General features: G+C 39.0%; 1 protein-coding gene across 4 annotated transcripts in view; it reads right to left on the reverse strand.

Moving 5' to 3' along the window:
- The window catches only part of LOC410967 (ABC transporter G family member 22), a 145,800-nt gene that overhangs the window by 11,978 nt on the left and 114,350 nt on the right, over nucleotides 1-19,472 (reverse strand). For 3 of the 4 annotated variants that reach the window (XM_026439743.1, XM_026439742.1, XM_026439741.1), the window contains 3 exons: nucleotides 10,267-10,427; nucleotides 8,343-8,512; nucleotides 2,239-2,344 (listed from right to left, as the gene is read on the reverse strand). In XM_026439743.1, coding sequence (XP_026295528.1) covers nucleotides 2,239-2,344; nucleotides 8,343-8,512; nucleotides 10,267-10,279 — 289 coding nt within the window. In that variant the 5' untranslated portion in view covers nucleotides 10,280-10,427. Of the gene's footprint in view, nucleotides 1-2,238; nucleotides 2,345-8,342; nucleotides 8,513-10,266; nucleotides 10,428-14,755; nucleotides 14,916-19,472 lie in introns of those variants that run through there. The other variant, XM_394443.7, reaches the window with a different exon arrangement.

Raw genomic sequence — 19,472 nt, forward strand, 5'->3', positions numbered from 1 at the left:
AGTATCCCTCTTGAAAATTGTTTTCTTTCAACAGTGAACAATGTGTTGAAGAACGACCAAGTTTTGAATGCATTGTCCACTTGAAAAGAGAAATATCAAGAGCAACTCTCGATAAGTTTCATTCTTAAATAGATTAATTAAATTGTGCCCGCTTTCGTGAGTCCTTTGGGTGGTGGCGTACCCACGGACCTGAGCCAGACACGTTTGAAATAAAATAAATTTGATTGACGAAATTTTTGGAGATATTTGGGAAAACAAAAATCATTATTTAAAATTTTTTCGAAATATCTCAAATTTTATATTATCAATTGGATCGATTTATTGATTTCGATTATTTCATTTTCTTTAAAAATATGAAAAAAGTGTATTTTTATTTCTTTTGTCTCGCGTTTTGTCGAACTCAAAAACGATTCGAAATTGGATTACGTTCGCGATAAATCTGTGGCATTCTTGTACAAAGAAAGGAAGTGAAAAAAGAAAAGGAAGAAGATTTCGATCGATAGAGAGCTAATCAACGCATAGGTCAATCCTCCTCCTTGTCAAAATGAAAGGAAAAAACAAAAAAAAAAGATAAAGAGAGGAGAAAAATGATTTTTCGTATGCATGGTTATATGAAACGTTGGATTGATATCCAATAAAAGCATTATCGGAGATCGCTTTTCAGCTGCACCTTTCACTTTTTCATTGATTCAGTAATTTGGGATGGAAAATGAAAAAAAAGGAAAAAGGAAATATAATGCTCTTTTGTTCTCTCATATTGTAACTAAATATTACCCGTTGTTTTTTCTTTTTTTTTTTTTTTTTTTGAATTTAAGTTTTATGTTTCCAAATTTAATTTCAATTTTTCGTGTTCATTTTTTAACGTTAGTTAGTGGTTTTTTTTTGGAAATAAAAAATGATAAAATCTCTGTTTTCTGAAAAGTTTGTTGGTACGTTTGGAAAATTCTAAAAATTTTTTTCCACTATTGTTCTAGAATAAATATTCTTAAGTTCATTAAAAAATTCATAAACGGATCTCATCGTTCAAACTATTCAGAAAGCAATCGAATTTAATATCTAATCAATAGTTTCCACTATTTATATGCCAAAAATTCACGTAATTAATTATCTTCTATTATCTTCTATATCATACCAAGTATCTGATTGAAATTAGGTCGAAAGTCGTTCGATTTTCCCCCTAAAAGGAAATTTTTATTTCATTGGATTCATTTTATTTCGAGTTAGGGCGATTAAAAATATTATAATATAAAAGAATATTCAACAAAATTAATCAGGTTAAAAATATTTTTCTATCTTCAAAATTCTTATCTCAAATTTATAATACTATTTTTGCCTTATCCTCCATAATTATTAAATTTTATAAAAACATGAAATATTTAATATCACAATTTAAAAAAATAATTACTTTCAACGTATATCGTTTTCGAATTCGACCATCCAGAAAAAACATTGTAACATTTCCCTCGATTTCAAAGCAAAATTCAAAGAAATCACAAAAAAAAATCAAACATCGAAATATTAATCTTCTCCGCGATGCGATGGAAGTCAAAATTTTTAATTAAATCTGTAAATCTTGAGAAGGATTTCCAAAGAGTTCCTTTCCAAAGGCGATATCGAAAATACGCCCCCAGAAAATACGTTCAACAAATCCGAGCAACGCAACACGGAGCTCGATAACAAACGATTCCACGAGCCTTTAACGGCGAAAGATGAATGAGTTACGATCCCGGAAACGGGGGATCGAAATCGCCGGAACAACGACGACGGCTATGGCGCGACCGACCATCGGCCGTGGTTGGCCCGTTTCTTACCGGTGGAAGTCGTAAATTGCCACTGGCATCTCGTTCGCCGCCCATAAACAAATTACGGCGAATTTATACATGCTCGCGAGGCGAAAGATCGCCCTAGTTTTCGCGATACCGAGCTAGAAGCGTTTTAATCTTATCGTCCGCTGGAAAGTGAATATAGCTAGAAGAAGAAATCGCTAGATCGTTAAACGATCTTGGAGGATGGAACAGAGATGAATTTATTTATCCCTTTTCTCCCTTCGAATTATTTATACCATAATCATTCGATTCAAATATATATATATATTTCTTGATCAAATTCGGATATTCAGACAGCTTTATTTCTTATAACAATACTTCGAATCGTCCAGATACCTTTCCACGCGTACGATATAAAATTGCATCATTCGATCCATTCATCAATCATCGTATCCATCTATAATATACTCACTGGTGTCTTGGCAGGTGGCGAGGTCGAGGACCTCGATGATATGATCCACGCACTGCATCTTCTGCGAGTGCGAGAACGTGTCCGGAAGCCTGAGCCTCGCCTGGTACTGTAACATAACGCGAACAGAAACATCGGATAAGATCAAAACAAACAACGAAAAGAAAAGAAAAGAAAAATTGAGGGGGAGGGGGGAGGGAGAGATCGAGGTGGATTGAATTTGCGGCGGGGAAAGAGTGGTAGGGTTGCGTGGATAGCGATGGAAGATCGGTATCTCGGATGGAGTTTACGGAGAGCGAGGGAGGGGAGGAGGAGGAGGCCGCCTTTTAACCCAAGACACGGCCCCGTTTACGCATTAAACACAAATGTAAGCAAAACCCGGCGGCGTGGACGTGCATTTCCGTTTCGTAACATCCAGCCCACTTTGTGTCTATTATTACCATCTGACACGTACCCCCGGGGATGCACCGGTCCGCTCGTTAATCGTGATCGTTAAATCAATTACGATAACGTTGCAACAGCCTCCCTCCTTCCTCCTTGCGAAACCGACATTATGCTTTTTCGAGAAAGGGTTCGCTTCTTTTTTTTTTTTCTTTAGATCTCGTTGCCGAGCGAGAAAAGAATTTGCAAGAAAGAGAGAGAGAGAGAAATTTCGAAGATTTCTTTTCGAACGAATATTTGCTTCTTTCGTTCTTCTCTGTTGTTTGTTGGAGGTCGATAAAAAGAGATCCAATAGTAGAAGGGGAGAAAGAAAAAAGGATCTTCAAGGATCAAGTTAATCGTCCAAAGGGGAATTGTGTAACGCAGGAAGCCGCGAATCTCTTGCAACGAGAGAGGAAGTGTTTCGTGTCACCGTGCCACACCTTGTTCGTTCGAACAGCGGGACGAGGAACGACGACGGGGCCACCATCGTTCTTGAACGGCTGTGCACGTAGTGCTTGGACTTTCCTCGCCTCGAAACGCGTTCACGCGCGCGTTTGATAATTCGGGGACACGCGAGGCCAAGCGTGTTGGAGCCGAAGGGAAACGTAGTGGGTCGCTGTCGCGTTTGGAATTCCAGCCAGCGGTTGAAATGGTTGATCGCCGCGGTCGACGTGGAATTCGCGCGAGGATAGGAGAACAGTGAGAATGGAAATTTGAATTTTTCTCCCTCGTTCGAGCGTTATTTTCTTCGAGGGAAAAAGAAATGCGAATTTCTTGGTTTTCTTATTGGAATTGTGTTCCTTCGCTGTTTTGTATCGAAGTGAAATTCTTTTAAAAATTTCAACGCGTGTGTCGAGAATACGAATGCGTGGAAGATTGGAAGCTGTCGTTTTATACGTTTTCAAAATATTTTGGTGTACCAACTTAGGCGTTTGTTTTGGCTCTTGAAAAAATCGATTTAAAAAAACGTTCCCCCCAGGAATAATATTTACACCGCGTATACTCGGGGCAATTTGTCGCAAGCATAAATCTGTCAATTAAAATGGATCGTTTCTCGGCCCTGCCGATTACTGTCGACTAATATTTCTGGTCGAATGGATGGCTGGAATCAGGCGCTTCAATGGTGGGCTTTTAAAATTCTATTATGTGACTGATTAATAGTTCCACTTAATCATTCGAGGAAAGTATGCGCAACTATATAAAACGGCCGATAATGGCTCTCGACGCAGTTGGTTAAGTTAAATCAATGTAAAACAGCCAATTAAACAGCCCATTGTTTCCTAGCCGCCTATTTGAAATTCCACTCGAACGAAACCATTAAGCCGCTTAATGAAAGGAAATTCGATTCTCTCGTCTCCCGCCGATCGGCCATTTTGCGCGATACGCGCATGCGCCTGGCCGCCCGCCAAATTTTTTAATCGAACTTGTTCAAAGTTTCTCCAATTTTATTCGCCTCGACGAGTAATCGAAAAATTAAACCGTGGAATAATGGAAATAAAAACGTACGAAGTGAAATAAACGGTAAGAAATTTCCATTAATTTGACAAAAAAGTACGTACGTATATATCAACCGATAAAAAGTATTTTATATACTTTTTTTTTTTACATAAATACCACAAGTTTACAGTTCACAAATTTTAACTCGTGTTAAATATTTCCCATAAATAATTCTAACAATATAATTTAACGCACGCCCGTTAAATCAAAAATACCGTAAATTCTTCGAATCCTTATTCGAAAAAAACGTCGTTTCAACCCGTTTCAACGAAACGGGCAATTTGTCCGGTCATGTCGGTTCGTCACGCGCCGGCGATCGATTCGAATCGTGTGCACGGGGCTTAAGGCGAATCCCGCCGCGGTCGACACACCCTGCCTTGGCCGCCGCGGACGAACGTGCCATTTTCTCGACAGCCGGGAGTCCGTTACACAAGAGGATCCGTTATGCGGAGAGAGAAAGTGGCGGCCGACGATATTTCGCTGCGGGTATATAGCGGTCGTCTCTCTCGGCCAGCAGGAAACTGGACCGCTCCAGAACGGAGCTCACGACCGTGAACGTCATCTCCGCCGGCTGGTTTACACAACGACGACGACGAGGAACACGACGGACGACCACGACGACGACGACGACGACGCGCTACCTATCACGAAGCGGTGAAAAGGGAAAGTGAAACGATTCGTAGAACGGCTTTTCGAGGAATTTATTCGAGTGTACAGTCGATCGAAAAGATTAGATTCGAGGGGAATGGTAGATGAAAACGAAGATAAAAATAATTTTAATTATTGGGGATTTTAATTATTTTAAATATTGGGAAAAAGTTTGGACGATTGTTAAGTCTATTATTTAACAGAAAAATTTTCGAACAAATTTTTTTTGTTGTATAAGATACGTGCAAATGTTTTCCTCGTTTTTCTTTTCTTGTGGAAAATAGAGAATTAAAGAATTAATTACAAGATTTTGGTATTATGGTGTAGAAAGATAGTTTTACACTTTCAAACTTGAGATGAAAATAAGGCAACGATGAATAATGGAAGAATAAAACAAGGAAATAGAAAGGCAGAGAGAGAGACGCGTATACGAAAAGTGATAACGGGTTGGAAAGCGTGTACGTTATCACCGGTGGGACCGGTGTGTTCCATCGAAGCGAAGGAGGAAATCGAGAGGCGGCTACGAAAGGAAACCCGCTTAACGGTTAAGAAACTGGCCAGGTGAGCAAAAAAACACGTGAACGGAAACGGAGAGAACAATGCACCGCTGGCGGGAGAAATGAAAAGCTGGCCGAAGGCTGAGAAACTGAAAATTGGGACGAACTCGTCGTTAAAAGAAAACTGCGCAGAAAACGAGTGGAAAAGGAGAACGAGCGCTATCGTATTATACCGAGTGTCTCGTATTGTATCTCTTCTTCAAAATCAAAAGACAAATTTTTATCTTTTTAATCCTCGTTAAAATTTTATCGATTTCTTCATGTAATAACAATAATCGACGGATATCTTGCGAGATATCTTTCGTACAAAATATATTTATCCATCTTTTTTCTTTTTTCTTCGCGAGTGAAGAATCGTCACCTCTCTCGAACGCCGTGTATTACAGAGAAGAACAGTCGCGTTGTAAAGGCGCGTCCATAAGTGCGCGGTGACAGGGGGCACGTCGTGATGGAGCGAGAGAAAGGCACGAAGAAGAAATACGAGAGCCCGCGAAAAGAAAACAACGTGACGTGACACGGTGGGGAGAAAGGGGGAGGAAAGAGAGGAGCGATGGCAGCAGCTTTAGCGTATTATGCACGTAGGGAGAGACGGCGCCGAATGTTTTTGAAACACGTAAGACACGCGCTCACGACGGTTCACTGACCGAGTTATGACGTCACCACAACTCTCTCCCCGTCTCTCCTCCTCTCGTGTTTTTTTTTCCCTCTCTTTCTCTACCACCCTCTATTTGTCACGGGGCGACTCCTGTCCCCCTTGGCGTATAATCGAGAGAGGCCAACGTCCTGTTGGATCGGTTCATGTGTCGCGCATGCACGGGGGGACGTGTAATTGTAGTATTTACGATCCGTGCATCGATACGATGAATTTCTTTCGATCTTTCTCGATCTTGTGGATAGGAGATACTTTAATTTACTGGAGTATTCGTAGAACAATAGTTTGATATCGATAGAGACTTTTGGAGAAATTTTGATTTATCTTTTCAATTATACAAATTGCTTTTTTCTCACTCTCTATAGAGAATTTAAAAAATAATAAATTTGCTAATATAAATCCCCACGATTTATCCTTTCGCTATTTCAAAACACGTGAAAAGCTAAAACGCGAGTCTCCTCGAGTATCCCCTATTTATACCATCGAAACTAACCTCAAAAGTTAATCCGCCATATTTCTCAACACCCTCCAAAAACATCTCGCTCAAAGCTAAACATCCTTTTTAATGCCAAAACCTGACAAGGAATAAACTTTGCCAATTCGTTAATGGGTGGCTCCTTCTCTGCGCGTTAAATTCGCGGGAATGGTACGCGTCGTTGTTTGGCTCCTGGCCCGCATTCCACGCGATCCCAAGCTCGAGGTCTCCTCCTAATTTTCTACCGTGAACTTTAATAAATTTCGCGCGGAACTTGGCACGCGCGCGGGGTTCGTGGCCGATTTCCACGGAAATACGAGGAAACACACCAGAATCCACAGCCACTTCCTGTTCAGGAACGAGTAAAGATTTTTAACGGTTTTAAATTAAGAAATCGAACAATTTATCGTTCGAATCGAACCGTGATTAATCGTAGTAGCGCGGAATTATTCGAGAAATTGCACGAAGAGCGGACGAAATTATGTTACAAATTTAAACGAATTTAACTTTATTCGAGATTCGAATCGGATTGATTTAATCTCATTAATTTTTCGCTCCGTTTCAAGTGATTTCAATTCCGCCTCTATTTCGCCAACCGCCCCCGTGAATCCACAAGTCTAGCGTGTCTGGCTATGCCGGTCCGTTTCTACTTGCGCGTCTGCATTGCCACGTAAATATGGAGGATTTACGAGTTCCCTCGGCGATGAGGCGTTTCATTTTTGCGTGGCCGGTGATTATTCCTTAACTTAAATGTCCCGTTGGACTATTTCTTTCATTTTTCCATGTACGTAAGATCGAACGTTGAACCTTTGTCGAATCTCTCTCTCTTCCTTTCTCTTTATTAAAATTTTTTAACGTGCTCAGAAAAGATTTTTAACGGTTGAATAATTTATATAATGTTCATTCCAAGATATAGCCGTAATTAATTGTAGCATCGAATTATTTTTAGATTATACGAAGGGTAGAGGCAATCATTATCATTTATTCTTTCAGGTATTCTTCGGGTTTATTAATTGATTGATTAATTTTTCTTCTTTTCTTCTCTCGATTCTTTCTTGTTCGACAATTTTTTGTGGATATTAATTATCCTCGTTAAATTTAATTTGAATCTTTTCGAGTTAAAAATCAATATCGTAATAATTTACAAACTATAAGAAGAAGAAAAAAGAAATTAAGATTTAATTATAGGTAGAATTATTCGATCGCATAATGTTCATCGATACGGATCCAATTAAAAAGATTTATTTAATCGAATTTCGCTCGAGCGTGGCGAAATTTTATTGTAGAGAAATTCTATTAAACAAACGGTCATCGAATTTTATCGGAATCCATCGAACGCAGATTTTTTTTCGGGGTTCATTGTTTTATGACATGGCTCCATGGCTAGAGAAATGGACCAATTTTTTTTTTTTTTGCACGCGCGTGTAATGGCGTTCATGGATGCAAATTCGATGGATTGTACGATTGGGATCGGTCTGGGTTTAATGGGAACCCGTTTTCATCGGTTTTATCGTTCGATGGTAGGAATTTATCGGTCTGTATTATCATGCGGAGGGAAATATTTCGACTTTTGCCATTTGATGAGAACGCTTTTATGGAAATTGTTCTCTTATTTTACGAGAAAAGATTTCGTCACGGACACGAGAAGTAAATAAATATCAATTTCTTTTCTTCTTTCTATTTGATTATTTTATTTTTATTTTCTTTTTTTTTTTTTTTTATTAAATTCTCGTAGTTTATTTTCACTTCACGGTTGTTATACTGACCATTATTTAAATTGAATTAACGTTCGAAACTTTATATTTATTTACGACACGATATAATTTTCTAAAATGAAAGATGAAAAAAGTCTTACCTCGAGTGTCTGTCGTAACGTGAGATCGGGAAAGAAAACGTCCTGCTGTTGCACGTAACAGATTCTTCTGCGCCATCTTTTTGTCAACCTTTCACGATTCAGCCAGATTTCACCCCCGTCCAAGCCCACGCGGCCTGACAGGCAGTTCAATAACGTCGTTTTGCCGCAACCTGTTCGACCAATAAATAACTTGTCATAAGTTTAACTTCATAGTTGAAAACATTATTATTCAAATTAAAATTCCTAACCAACTCGACGTACACTTATTTATTTTCTCGTATCGTATTCCATAATTCTTCAAAATTTACATTTCCTCCTTTCAAGTACACACACACAAAGAAACAGATTTACATAAAAATAAAAAAAAATCCGAAAATCAAAAATATCCCTATCAATCAGAAATCATTAAATGAAGTAAAGAACTAGGGTGCAAGAAAACTTTGGAAACGCTGGTAAGGATAGGCCCTATTCAATCGGTGAGGAGAAGGGGGGAGGGTAGAAAGTGGCGCCTCGAGAGAGGTATACCGGAATAGGGTACCATCTCGTTCCTAGAATTCGTCGTCGTACGGCCAAAGATATACGGCTTTGGACGGTGGAAATACGCTCGCGTACCCGTGCTCGAGGGACGTTTTAACGACACAAAACCGTGGTACGAGAGAGGGCGAGGGAGGAGCGCGCTCGATGATTTGTACTCGCGTGTAACCCCGCGCGGTTGCTTGTTAAACGAATATCGAGGAGGAGGAGGAAGAGGAGGAGGAGGACGAATCTCTCGAGATAAATATCGCTCGTTACCGTCCGCGGATATCGCCAGGCTTCGTGCCTCGTCGCGGTTAAACATAGAAGAGGAACCCTGGAGAATCCTGGGGGATCTCACGAATTTTCGAAATTCGATCTCTATGTATCTTTCTGATGTCATTTCGATTTTTCTATCTCCCTTTCCTTTTTACTTATTAGTGTTTGGATTATTATTTTTATACAATAAGTGACCATTTATCAAGGATCGCTTGTTCGAACAAGTTTGAATATTTAAGCGAAACGATTCAAACAAGATCGATTGTCGTCAATGCTTCACTTGTTCATATTTTTCTCCATTCGAACAAATTCGCACGATAATGGTAGAATGACTTATCCAATTTATATCGCGACGTGTAATAACGATCGTTCGAATTTTTCGGGGCCCGGGTTCGAGGCTAATTGACCGTTTGTTGTTTCTCGCGAATGCTGATGACTCGATCGTATTTCCATGCCCCCCTCCCTCCTCCCCTCCGGCGGACAATTTCGCGGCAGTTTGCGTCATTCGTTTATTTCGCGGCCTCCTCCTCCTCCTCCTCCTCGTTTTGGCTGTGTCCCGCGCTCGTAACTCGTCCGTCCTTTCCCCCTCGAGATCTATTTGGGAACCGGGTTGAACCGCGTTTCGCAACGATGTTCATCAACGATGACTTGTTTCATCCGCGGCCGTTGGAAGGACTTAGTACGAATTTAGCATCGTGCTTCACTTTTTTCTCGCCACTTGTGCGCGCCGCGGTTTAAATTACGATTACCGTCTCTCGCGTTCGTGATGTAAATTGCCACTTTTCTCGATTTCGAAATCCTTTTTTTAAAGAAAGATATTAGGATCGATCGAGTCGAGAGATTTCTTGGAGAATATTTCCCGGAAACTGCAAATGAAATAGTGAAATACTTCTACTTCTGTATCCATACTCTCTTCAACTCTCAACCACCTGCGCGCTCTGCCGATTCAAGTGGAAGATCCACGTTCCCGAGAAAAATGAAATGAAATCTACGATATCCAAATCCCTCTCCCCGATTTTATCTCCGAATCAATTCTATCCCAAAAGGGGATAAACCCTCCACCCCTCTTGGAGGACCAATCTGTCGAAGGATTATCTTGGAAGGGGGAGGAGGATTCTTAATTTCGTGTTACCTGAGGGGCCCATGACGGCCAAAAGTTCGCCGGGTTTAACAACGCCCGAGACATCCCGGAGGAGGGATCGTTTCTCCTTGACCACCTGCAACCCCCGGAAGATTAGCTGCACCGGACGAGAATCCAGCGGGTACACCAACTGCAACGCTGAGCTTTCCACTCTGGAACAAACGAACGTCTGATTGAGAATTTCGTTTCGTTTTCTCGCCGATGGGATCGGATTCCTTGGATCTTTGAATTTTAATTCGATCGATCATTGAATTGAATTTAATTTAATTTATGAATATTTCGATTCGTAAGAATGTTAATGTTATCAAGAAGAAGTTTGGAAAATTTTAATCGATCGATTTTATTTAATTAGAAATTGGGAAAGAATAATATCATTCGTGCAGGAAGGAATTTATACAAAAAAATATCGTGGGAAGAGCTTCGTTTCGAAAATATTCAACGCGCCCGTAATCTCCGCATAAATTTACAATCGCGAACAATTTCGAAACTATTTAACGTATTCCAGCTGGCGGGGCAACCATCTGACAAACACTCGCCTCCATAATAACAATGACGTGCCATCGAAGTTATTTCGCGACAGCAATTAAACACCGACACCACGAATCGGACTGCGTCGAACGAAAGATCTGGCTCGCTTTCAAATTAAATCTACTTCCTTTCTCTCTCTGTGTCTCTCTTCATCGAAAAAGCAAGAATCGAATTAATCTTTTCCACGAAAGCATTGGAAGTTATGCGTCGAATAATTGGTTGTTGGCAAATCGTTTACAAAATCTTTCGAAAATTTATTTAACATATCAGAATTATCGAGTGGAATTCATGGCTTGATTCGGATGATTTAACGTGATTCCATTCGTTTCAATCGTTTAATTTCTTTGCATAATAAGGCGTTCTTCGAATAGAACAAATTAGATTAGAAATCAAGCAATCTAACGTGAGTTTAATTGTGTTAACTTGTTCTCGAAATAATATTTTCTTCAGCTATCATTTCAATTACTAACAAATTATAGTAATAAATAAATCAGATTGTGAGGATCGATTAGGAATTTAATGTCTTTTCTTTTCAAAAATTCCAATAATATTCTTACATAAATCTATAAATATTCTTATATTTATAGAAGAGATGACCTCTTCTCTGAAAGAGAAGCAGAAAGAAAGAAAGAAAGGCATTGGCAATTGTGAAAGAAGGAAAAAGAAAAAAGAATATATGTAAATCGTACAGATTCTTTCGATCGAAATGAAAAATTCATTCTATCTATCTATTCGGTTTCAATGGAAAATCACCGGCAGAGATTTCAACGAGTGTAAAAACGAGGATCATCCAGTTGTACACGGCAAAAAGTCTGTTTCGCAACGTGTCACGATGTTCGTCGCGGAGAAAGGCAAAGAAAGAGACGACTTAGGACGTCTATACGTCTAACAGCTGTGCCTCAGAGGATTCTTTGATAAAAAACCCTTCCAAAGTGAAATTGATTAATCTATTAACGTTTGTAACACCATGTGGCTTGGAAATCGTAAGCAGATGTATCTTAAAAAAAAAAAAAAAAAAAAAAAAAGAAAGAAAATCGTAATCATCGATTTGGAAACACAGGAGGCAGAGAAGAAGATCCTTATTAACAGATTTAATAAAATGGATATGTTTGATCATTTCACCAGTATTACATCGTATTTGCAACAATTACTTAATCAATTATTCAAATTATTCATCCTCCTCTCAGAACGTAAAAATTGCAACACCAATCACTTCGATCTCTTTCACTTTCACATTTTAAAATCCATTTTACAAGACCATTATACATTTAATCGAAATTAAACGTGGAATAAACATGTGTATTCTTCCTTTATTATTAATTTTTTAATTCCTTCTCATCCGAGCGAACGTTTAACGATCCAAGTTGATAACGATAATTATTCAACAATTGGCGAACGAAATTATTTCGTGACGATTTCAATTATTTTTCGGTTTCCTTTTTTTTCTTTTAATAAAAGACGCGAGTCGTGTCGATTTCGTAATCGCGCGCCACTTTTCTTCCGCCCGGAGGAAAAAAAGTGGAGAGGATCAAAGAATAACGGATCGTGTTTCTCTCGATTAAAAATGATCGTACTTCGGAGGGAAGGAATTGCACGATCCTCGTATTAATCTCAATTATGTTGTCAAATGCTGTGCATGTCGTAATATGTTCGTATCGGGCAAAAGTTCGATTCCAATTGGAGAAGATGTCGATCGTGGAGAAAGGTGGAGTACAATCGACGTTTCTTTCGATTAAAGTTCCTTTTGATTGGCAGATTAAGCCAATTCGATTAGTTTAATATCGTTCTTGAGATCCTTTTTTTTTTTTATCGAATAAATGGGAAAAGTTGCGCGTGAAATGATTTTTGCAATGGAATAGAACGAATTTATAATCTTTTAATTATTTCATTTCGATCCATTTTTTATCTTCGATCGCACATAATAACATTGTTGGATATCAAGTTTCTGTCTGACTACAATTTTTTGACGAACTCCATTCGCGTGATCGGTTTAAATTATTTCATGATCGTTTTCGAGAAGTCAATTTATTCCTTTCATTGAAATTTCTCCGGCAAAAGATGGTAAATTGAACTTCCGTTCCGATTGTTTCGACGACGATTCATTTCGATGCAAAATTACTTGGAAGTTGAACGGTTTCGAAGATGAGAAAGTGCACACTTGGTGTACTCGGAATCGAAATTCTTCCCGGGGGAGAAGGCCAATCGAAACTTTCCTTTCCTCCTATATCTCAATTAGACACTTTTAAAACTCTATTATTATTTAAGGAGCAAGAAGAATTTTTAAAATTTTTTCAACGTTAAAAACTACCAATGAGAAAATATAATCCTCCGTTCGAAAATAATTTCTCGAGTAAGAAGAAATCGGCTCGATGATCCCTTCTCCTCTCCCCTTACGATATCTCGAGAGAGAGAATCCTCGTCCTTTCCGCTCGAAAATAATTTTCCAACAAAGTGCAAAAACGAAACCAGTATAACCAGGCCGAGGATCGATAGAAATCCCTCGTGAAACGGCGAGAAACGCGGCGGGGAACAGCTTTCGATCCGTTGGATCGGCTTTCAGTCGGCTCTGGATGTTTTGCGACGCGATCAGGGACAGGAAAACGATTTCTGCAAGGCCGTTCGAAAGCTGCGCATGCGCCACAGCGTACACTCATGGCCGTCAATTAAAGAGGACTGGGAACATCTTCACTGGCGCGAGCCCATATAAAGGCGCGCGACTTTCGAATGGGTTTTCAAGGAGAATAGGAAAGCCTGCCCTCTCTCGTAAGAGAGGGAAGTGAATCGTTCACGAACTGGAACTCATTTTGGAAACGTGGCGTTTCCATGGAGTTTTATATCGTCTGGATTAACCGTATTATACATAGGTTTTTGATTGCACGTAAAAATGAAAGAATGTATGTATGGAATGATGAATATTTTTTTTTTTGTTATAAGAAACACTCGACTGATACTTTTAAGGGACTGTTTATGGAAATATTATGTAACGAGAGAGTGTATGTATATTCTCTAGTCTATAAATAAAAATATTTGAACAAAGCAATTCGACGATGGCGCCACAATTATCGCGGATAAGAGAGATAAACGAAACACGACGCTGCTCGTGATAATACATCGTGATAAATATAATATAAAATATAAGCTGTTTACGAGTAACACGAGCACTTCCTAGTAAATATCGGACTACCATTCATTTTTACACCTGCACTAGATAGAATTTCAATCGCGAATTTTTCAAAGAGAAGATCTTTAATCGTGTTTCATATAAACAAAACGTCAACGACCTCGTGTATAAATAAATATGCGTGTGTATATAAAAATATATATGTATTTGTATGGAATGTTTAATTAAAAACCGGTAATACGACATTAGACGTTCGATTGGAATTGTGTGCAACGTATAAAGTTACTAATTAACCGAGAAATATTACATGCTTGTGGAAAAGATTCCCTTACATTAATGCAATTCATTGCGAATTCATTTCGAATAACCACGTGGTTTAAAGGTCAAAGATTCTTTGCCGAGAAAAACTTTGCGAATCTGTATTAAATTACGCGAAGATATCGCGAAATAAAATATACGCTGTCCGGGTCGCTGATAAATTAGAAAAGATTCAAAGATTTGAAAAAAGAAAAATTAGCACGATTTTTAAATATACAAATTTACTTCCCCAATCATCATCACTTCGATCCACATCGATTCATTCTATCCAATCTCCCACACAAACTCATTGATAAAAATTTTCCCTAAAAGAAAATACACATCCCCCTTTTTGTCAAAAACTCGATTCACATATACATCCACCTATATTCTTCTGTCCAGATTTAGAAAATTCTAAATCCATCCGAAACTAAAATAATAATAATACTTCACCCTCCCTCTCTTCCTCCCCCGTTTTCAAATTCCAAAGGAGAGAAAGAGAAAGAGAGAAGAAGAAAAGAAAATTCGACGAACCTAGAATCCGCCACCGTCGTATCAGCCGCGCCGTATCCTGGTACCGTTGGAAAATGCACGCACGCACGCACGCACGCACGTACGCACGCACGCACGCACGCACGCAGAGACGATCCACCACGCGCCGCCACGTGGTTCGCCAACGTCCACGCGCTCCAAGACGATCCTCCCCCGTCGGAATCGGAAACGAACTAAAGAACGAGGAGCGGAGTGCCGGCCGCGCCGCGATACACAAAAAGCGAAGAGGGGTCGTTGGACAACCAGAGGAGTCAGATAATAAATTCCCAACATGGCAGTATCACGTCATCATCCCGGGTTCGTTGAACCTCGTCGGGCGGCGAAGCGACGAGGGGATCCTGTGAAAAGGGGGAGGAGGAGGAGGAGGAGGGGAGTAGGGGAGGGAACGATGTCGTGTTTCGTGACACTTATCGACGCGTAACCCAGAGTAAGTAAGCTCTCTGAACTTTTTTTTTTTTTTTTTTTTCACGAATCCTTCGTCGACCTCGCCTCGAATGAGTAACCCCCTCCCTTCGACCGGAAGGGGTGTTGCCGGATGAACGGACGGACGGTTGTTTCATGACAGGGGATGGTTCGATTTTTGGAAAGAAAAAAGGAAGGGGGAAATGGTTGGGAATGGTCGCGTTGGGACACGCGTGGAATTCAATTTGGAGCGATTAACCTCTCGGGGACAAATGGTGGTGGAGGATAAATTATTTTTAATTCTTCTTGGAAAAAGTATCGCGGATAGTTAGATAGGCCGCGGCTGTTCGTGCTCGTAGGGAAGAAAATGTGAGGTTTATGAGGAAATTTTTTCTTTTTCTTTTTCTTTTCTTTTTTTATCGCGGTTTGAATATGGAGCGCGAGCAACCTCTCGAGGACAAATTTATGACGAGGCTTGAGGAAGTTAATTATTTTTAATTCTTCTTGGAAAAAGTGTCATTGTGCTACTACGGTTGCGCACGCGTCGATTCTGACTCGTATCTCGGAATAATCAACTTGCTCACGTACTCAATTTTCTTTTTCTTGAATTGTTCAATTTTCAAACGAGGAAGGGAATGGTAAAGCGATTGAAAGAGGAGACTAATGAGATTAAAAATTCTTAAAGATTACACTGTATAGAATATCTAACTTTTAAAATAGGAGAAGAATCCAACCAATTCCTTTCCAACGATCTAAAAAGATTTCTTTGAAAAGATCCTAATTTTAAACTCTGCGCTACTTACGTCTTTCGACCACCCATCATCCACCTTCGTCCACTGCAATCAGCCTCCCCGATCTCGATTCTCAATCCCCTTTCCAATCCTCCCGGGATTGGGAAAAATTCGCCAATCATCGTGTCAAGATCGAATCTTCACGGTACAATTAGTCTCCACAATCTCGTGAACGATAATTCGGCCGATTACAGGCGGTGGAGAAAAATTTTAAGAACGCGGTTTCAGAGGCGCGCGTGGCCGGTTTCTTTTGCACGGAGTCCCGCGGACAATAGGTTCGTTCATTAGAGAGTAGATCAGCGGGGAATTTGGACCCCACGATGCGTAAGCGGGCGGCGCTCTCTCTCTCTCTCTCTTCCTCGCCTCTTTTTTTTTTCTCTCCCTCCATTTTTATAAATTCATCGGCTCAATGCCAGGTCGAGGTTTCGCGGGGTTAGGTCTCGTTGAAGGAAGTTCCAGGGTCCCTCCGCGAATTGACCCCTGGGTTGTATCGAGAGTTCGTTGAACCCCTGCATGCAAATGGATCCGACGAATTTTTCGCTGGCCCCCCTTGGTAAATATATCACTGATCATTCGGTGATTATCGATTTATTTCTTTGATTACGATAATAATAATAATATCTCGTCGATGAATTGTTGGGCACGTGATCCTCGAAAACCTTGGTTCGTAATATCGATAATTTGTTTTCTTTTATTTATAGTAATAATAATAATAATAATTTGTAGCAATAGTTTGCTACAAAATTTCTTGCAATTTCTTGTTCGTAGATTTTTTTTTTTGTTTTTAATTTTAATTAATAGATAGAAAAGTTTCGACGAAGAAGAGAAAGATTTAATTGGATTTGAGGAGTTAATCGATAATCAAAATGTGAAAACATTTTTCATCTATCCCTATTTTTTGATATACAGAATTATTCTTTTCAGAGGGGGAAAAGGAAAGATTCGAATGGTATCTTTTAGAGTTATGAAAACTAGAATCGAAAAAGTTTTTAATCAGAAGATTGGTTGTTAGTAAAATTTGAAAAAAAAAATATTTCTACGCAAAGAAACTATTAAAGGTTCAATTATTTCAATTTCATTTCAAAGTTTAATTATATATAAATATAATTATCCTATCCGGTATAAACAAAAATTGAGAACACTAATAAACAAACACCTTATTACTTCATAATCATTTTCATTCTATAAATTTCAGGTCAAAAATCAACACGTTGAAAATAACTTTACTATAATAATCGTTTTAAAATTATATAACCAAGAGAAAATTTATAAGAATTCTTCCCAAAAAAAAAAAAAAAGAAGAAGCGATATTGTTTCCTCGAGCATCGATCTAAGCATTCCTAAGGAATGTATTCTCTCTCTTTCTCTCTCTCTCTCTCTCTTTCCATTCTCCATCATCAGCCGAAAATATCGGCAGGGAACGTGACGTGGAACGCGTGTTCCATCGGCAACGACAGACCAAACACATCGCCTCGATCGATTTTTTCGAAACTCCCGATCGGTGACGATGTCAAAGAGAAGAAGGAGGAAGAGGAGGAGGAAAAATAACAGAGAGAAGAGAGAAGCGATCGAGCTTCGAGGAGCAGTCAATCACCCCAATAAAAAAGACGAAAGCCCGCCTCGAAATTGCGCGTCGCGAGAAATGACAATTGAATTACAATCGAGGCTAATCGTTCGGCATCGATTCGAATCTTCCTTGTGACAAGGGGGATATAATAATCTTTGCCCGTTACGAAACATTTTTTTTTTCTTTTTTATCCTTTTTCTCCCTCATCGACGGCACGTGCACACCGTTTTCCAATAAAAGTGTTATATTAATACAGGATTTTATCGGAGAAGAAAATTAAATTTCTTGACATCTCTTAATTTAATTTATTTAAAGTAATGTAATACATTTTAATCGTACATTTCGCGTATTGAGAAGTATGGAATGTGTGAAAATTATTCTTTCCAGGTATATACGCAGTTGTAACAAAAAAATATTGCATTTAATATTAAACGATACACGAGATAGAGACACGATTTATCACGGTCAAAGTGGAAAGATGGAGTATTGAAATAATTTTATATGAGTATAATACGTGTGGTTAAAATTCTTGTATAAATAATTTATGGTATTAATAATATCAGAAATAGATGATCTTACATCGCGTTAGATATTTCTTATCGGAAAAATCTGTTGTAAGGTATAAAATACGATGGAAGAGGGTCGTAAATCATTTATACATATATAATGCATCTTGTAACGACGTTATTTTAAATAATACAAGGATATATGATACGATATCAAATGGATGATATAACGTAATATAAAATAATAATATAATAGAAAATTTAGTAAAATAGGATAATAACGATATACAATGGACAATATCGCACGGTTATCACGGGAATGTTTTTTTGAGACTATGATCAAATGCAACTTTATTCCGAAGTCTGTAATTTACTATACTTGTTGTTCCCTTTATGTGCACAAAAATGTTTATTCTTTGTTTCTTTTCTTAACCGTAACATTATTTTTTCAAGTTAAAATTAAAATTATTATGATAGAAAATTCATATATATATTTTTTTTTTTTTTGCAATTGCGAGGAAAAGGAAACGAATATTCCCATTTTGAAACGACGAAAGATAGGAATCAATTATCTATCGTAAATAGACAGATTTCAAAAACGATAAAAATGAAATTTAGAAGAAAAGAGAGACAAATCAATTCGATCATGATAAAAAAATATCTCCTAGATAAATAAAAATAAGAATTTATAGAAAAAGGATAAATTTTTTTTCAATTTGCACGAAACCATCATCTTCAGAAGAAAAGAAAGAAAGAGGAAAAGAAGGAACTCGCCGCCAAAAAAATCGAACGAAAACAAAGGAAAACACACGCCCCCTTCCGATCGCGTGAAACGCATTGTTCATAAAAATACAACGACAAATAGTTACGTCATCGGAGTGGTGGAGCAGAGCGGAGCAGAAAGTGCGAAGTAGCGGTCGTGTGCGTTTGCTGCCGGGGCACAGCACAAAAGGGAGCCGAGAGGCTCTCGCCGTTGCGTTTCGTCGTACGTTCGTTGCACGCACGTAGAAAGTTTTATCGTGTCGTTCCGGTGAACGATTTTGCCGGAACAATTTCCAGAAGTGGAACGGTCGCCTTTGTGGCTTCGATCCGGCCGATTCGCTCCGTCAAATCGGAGAAATTGCCGGCTTTGGGGCGGCGTTTCAAGAACCGGGAGAACTTTAATACGCGAAAGACAGGAATATGGCGGCCACGTAATATATATATATCCCCCTCCGTTTACGTATGCATGTAAAAAGGGAGGGAACGGGCGGACGCCATTGTGAAATTTCTCGTGTGCGTGAGGATTAAGTTTTTTTCCTGGTCGGAGGTGTTCGGCATCTCGTTGTATCATTGTTATGGAAATGGACCTATTGTAACAATGGACGGGGACTATATATATTTTATTAGGTTAGGTTTCAATTACTGGGCATTATTGTCGTTGTTTGCGTGGG

Source organism: Apis mellifera, linkage group LG3, assembly GCF_003254395.2.
Source record: "Apis mellifera strain DH4 linkage group LG3, Amel_HAv3.1, whole genome shotgun sequence".
NCBI classification, from domain to species: domain Eukaryota; kingdom Metazoa; phylum Arthropoda; class Insecta; order Hymenoptera; family Apidae; genus Apis; species Apis mellifera.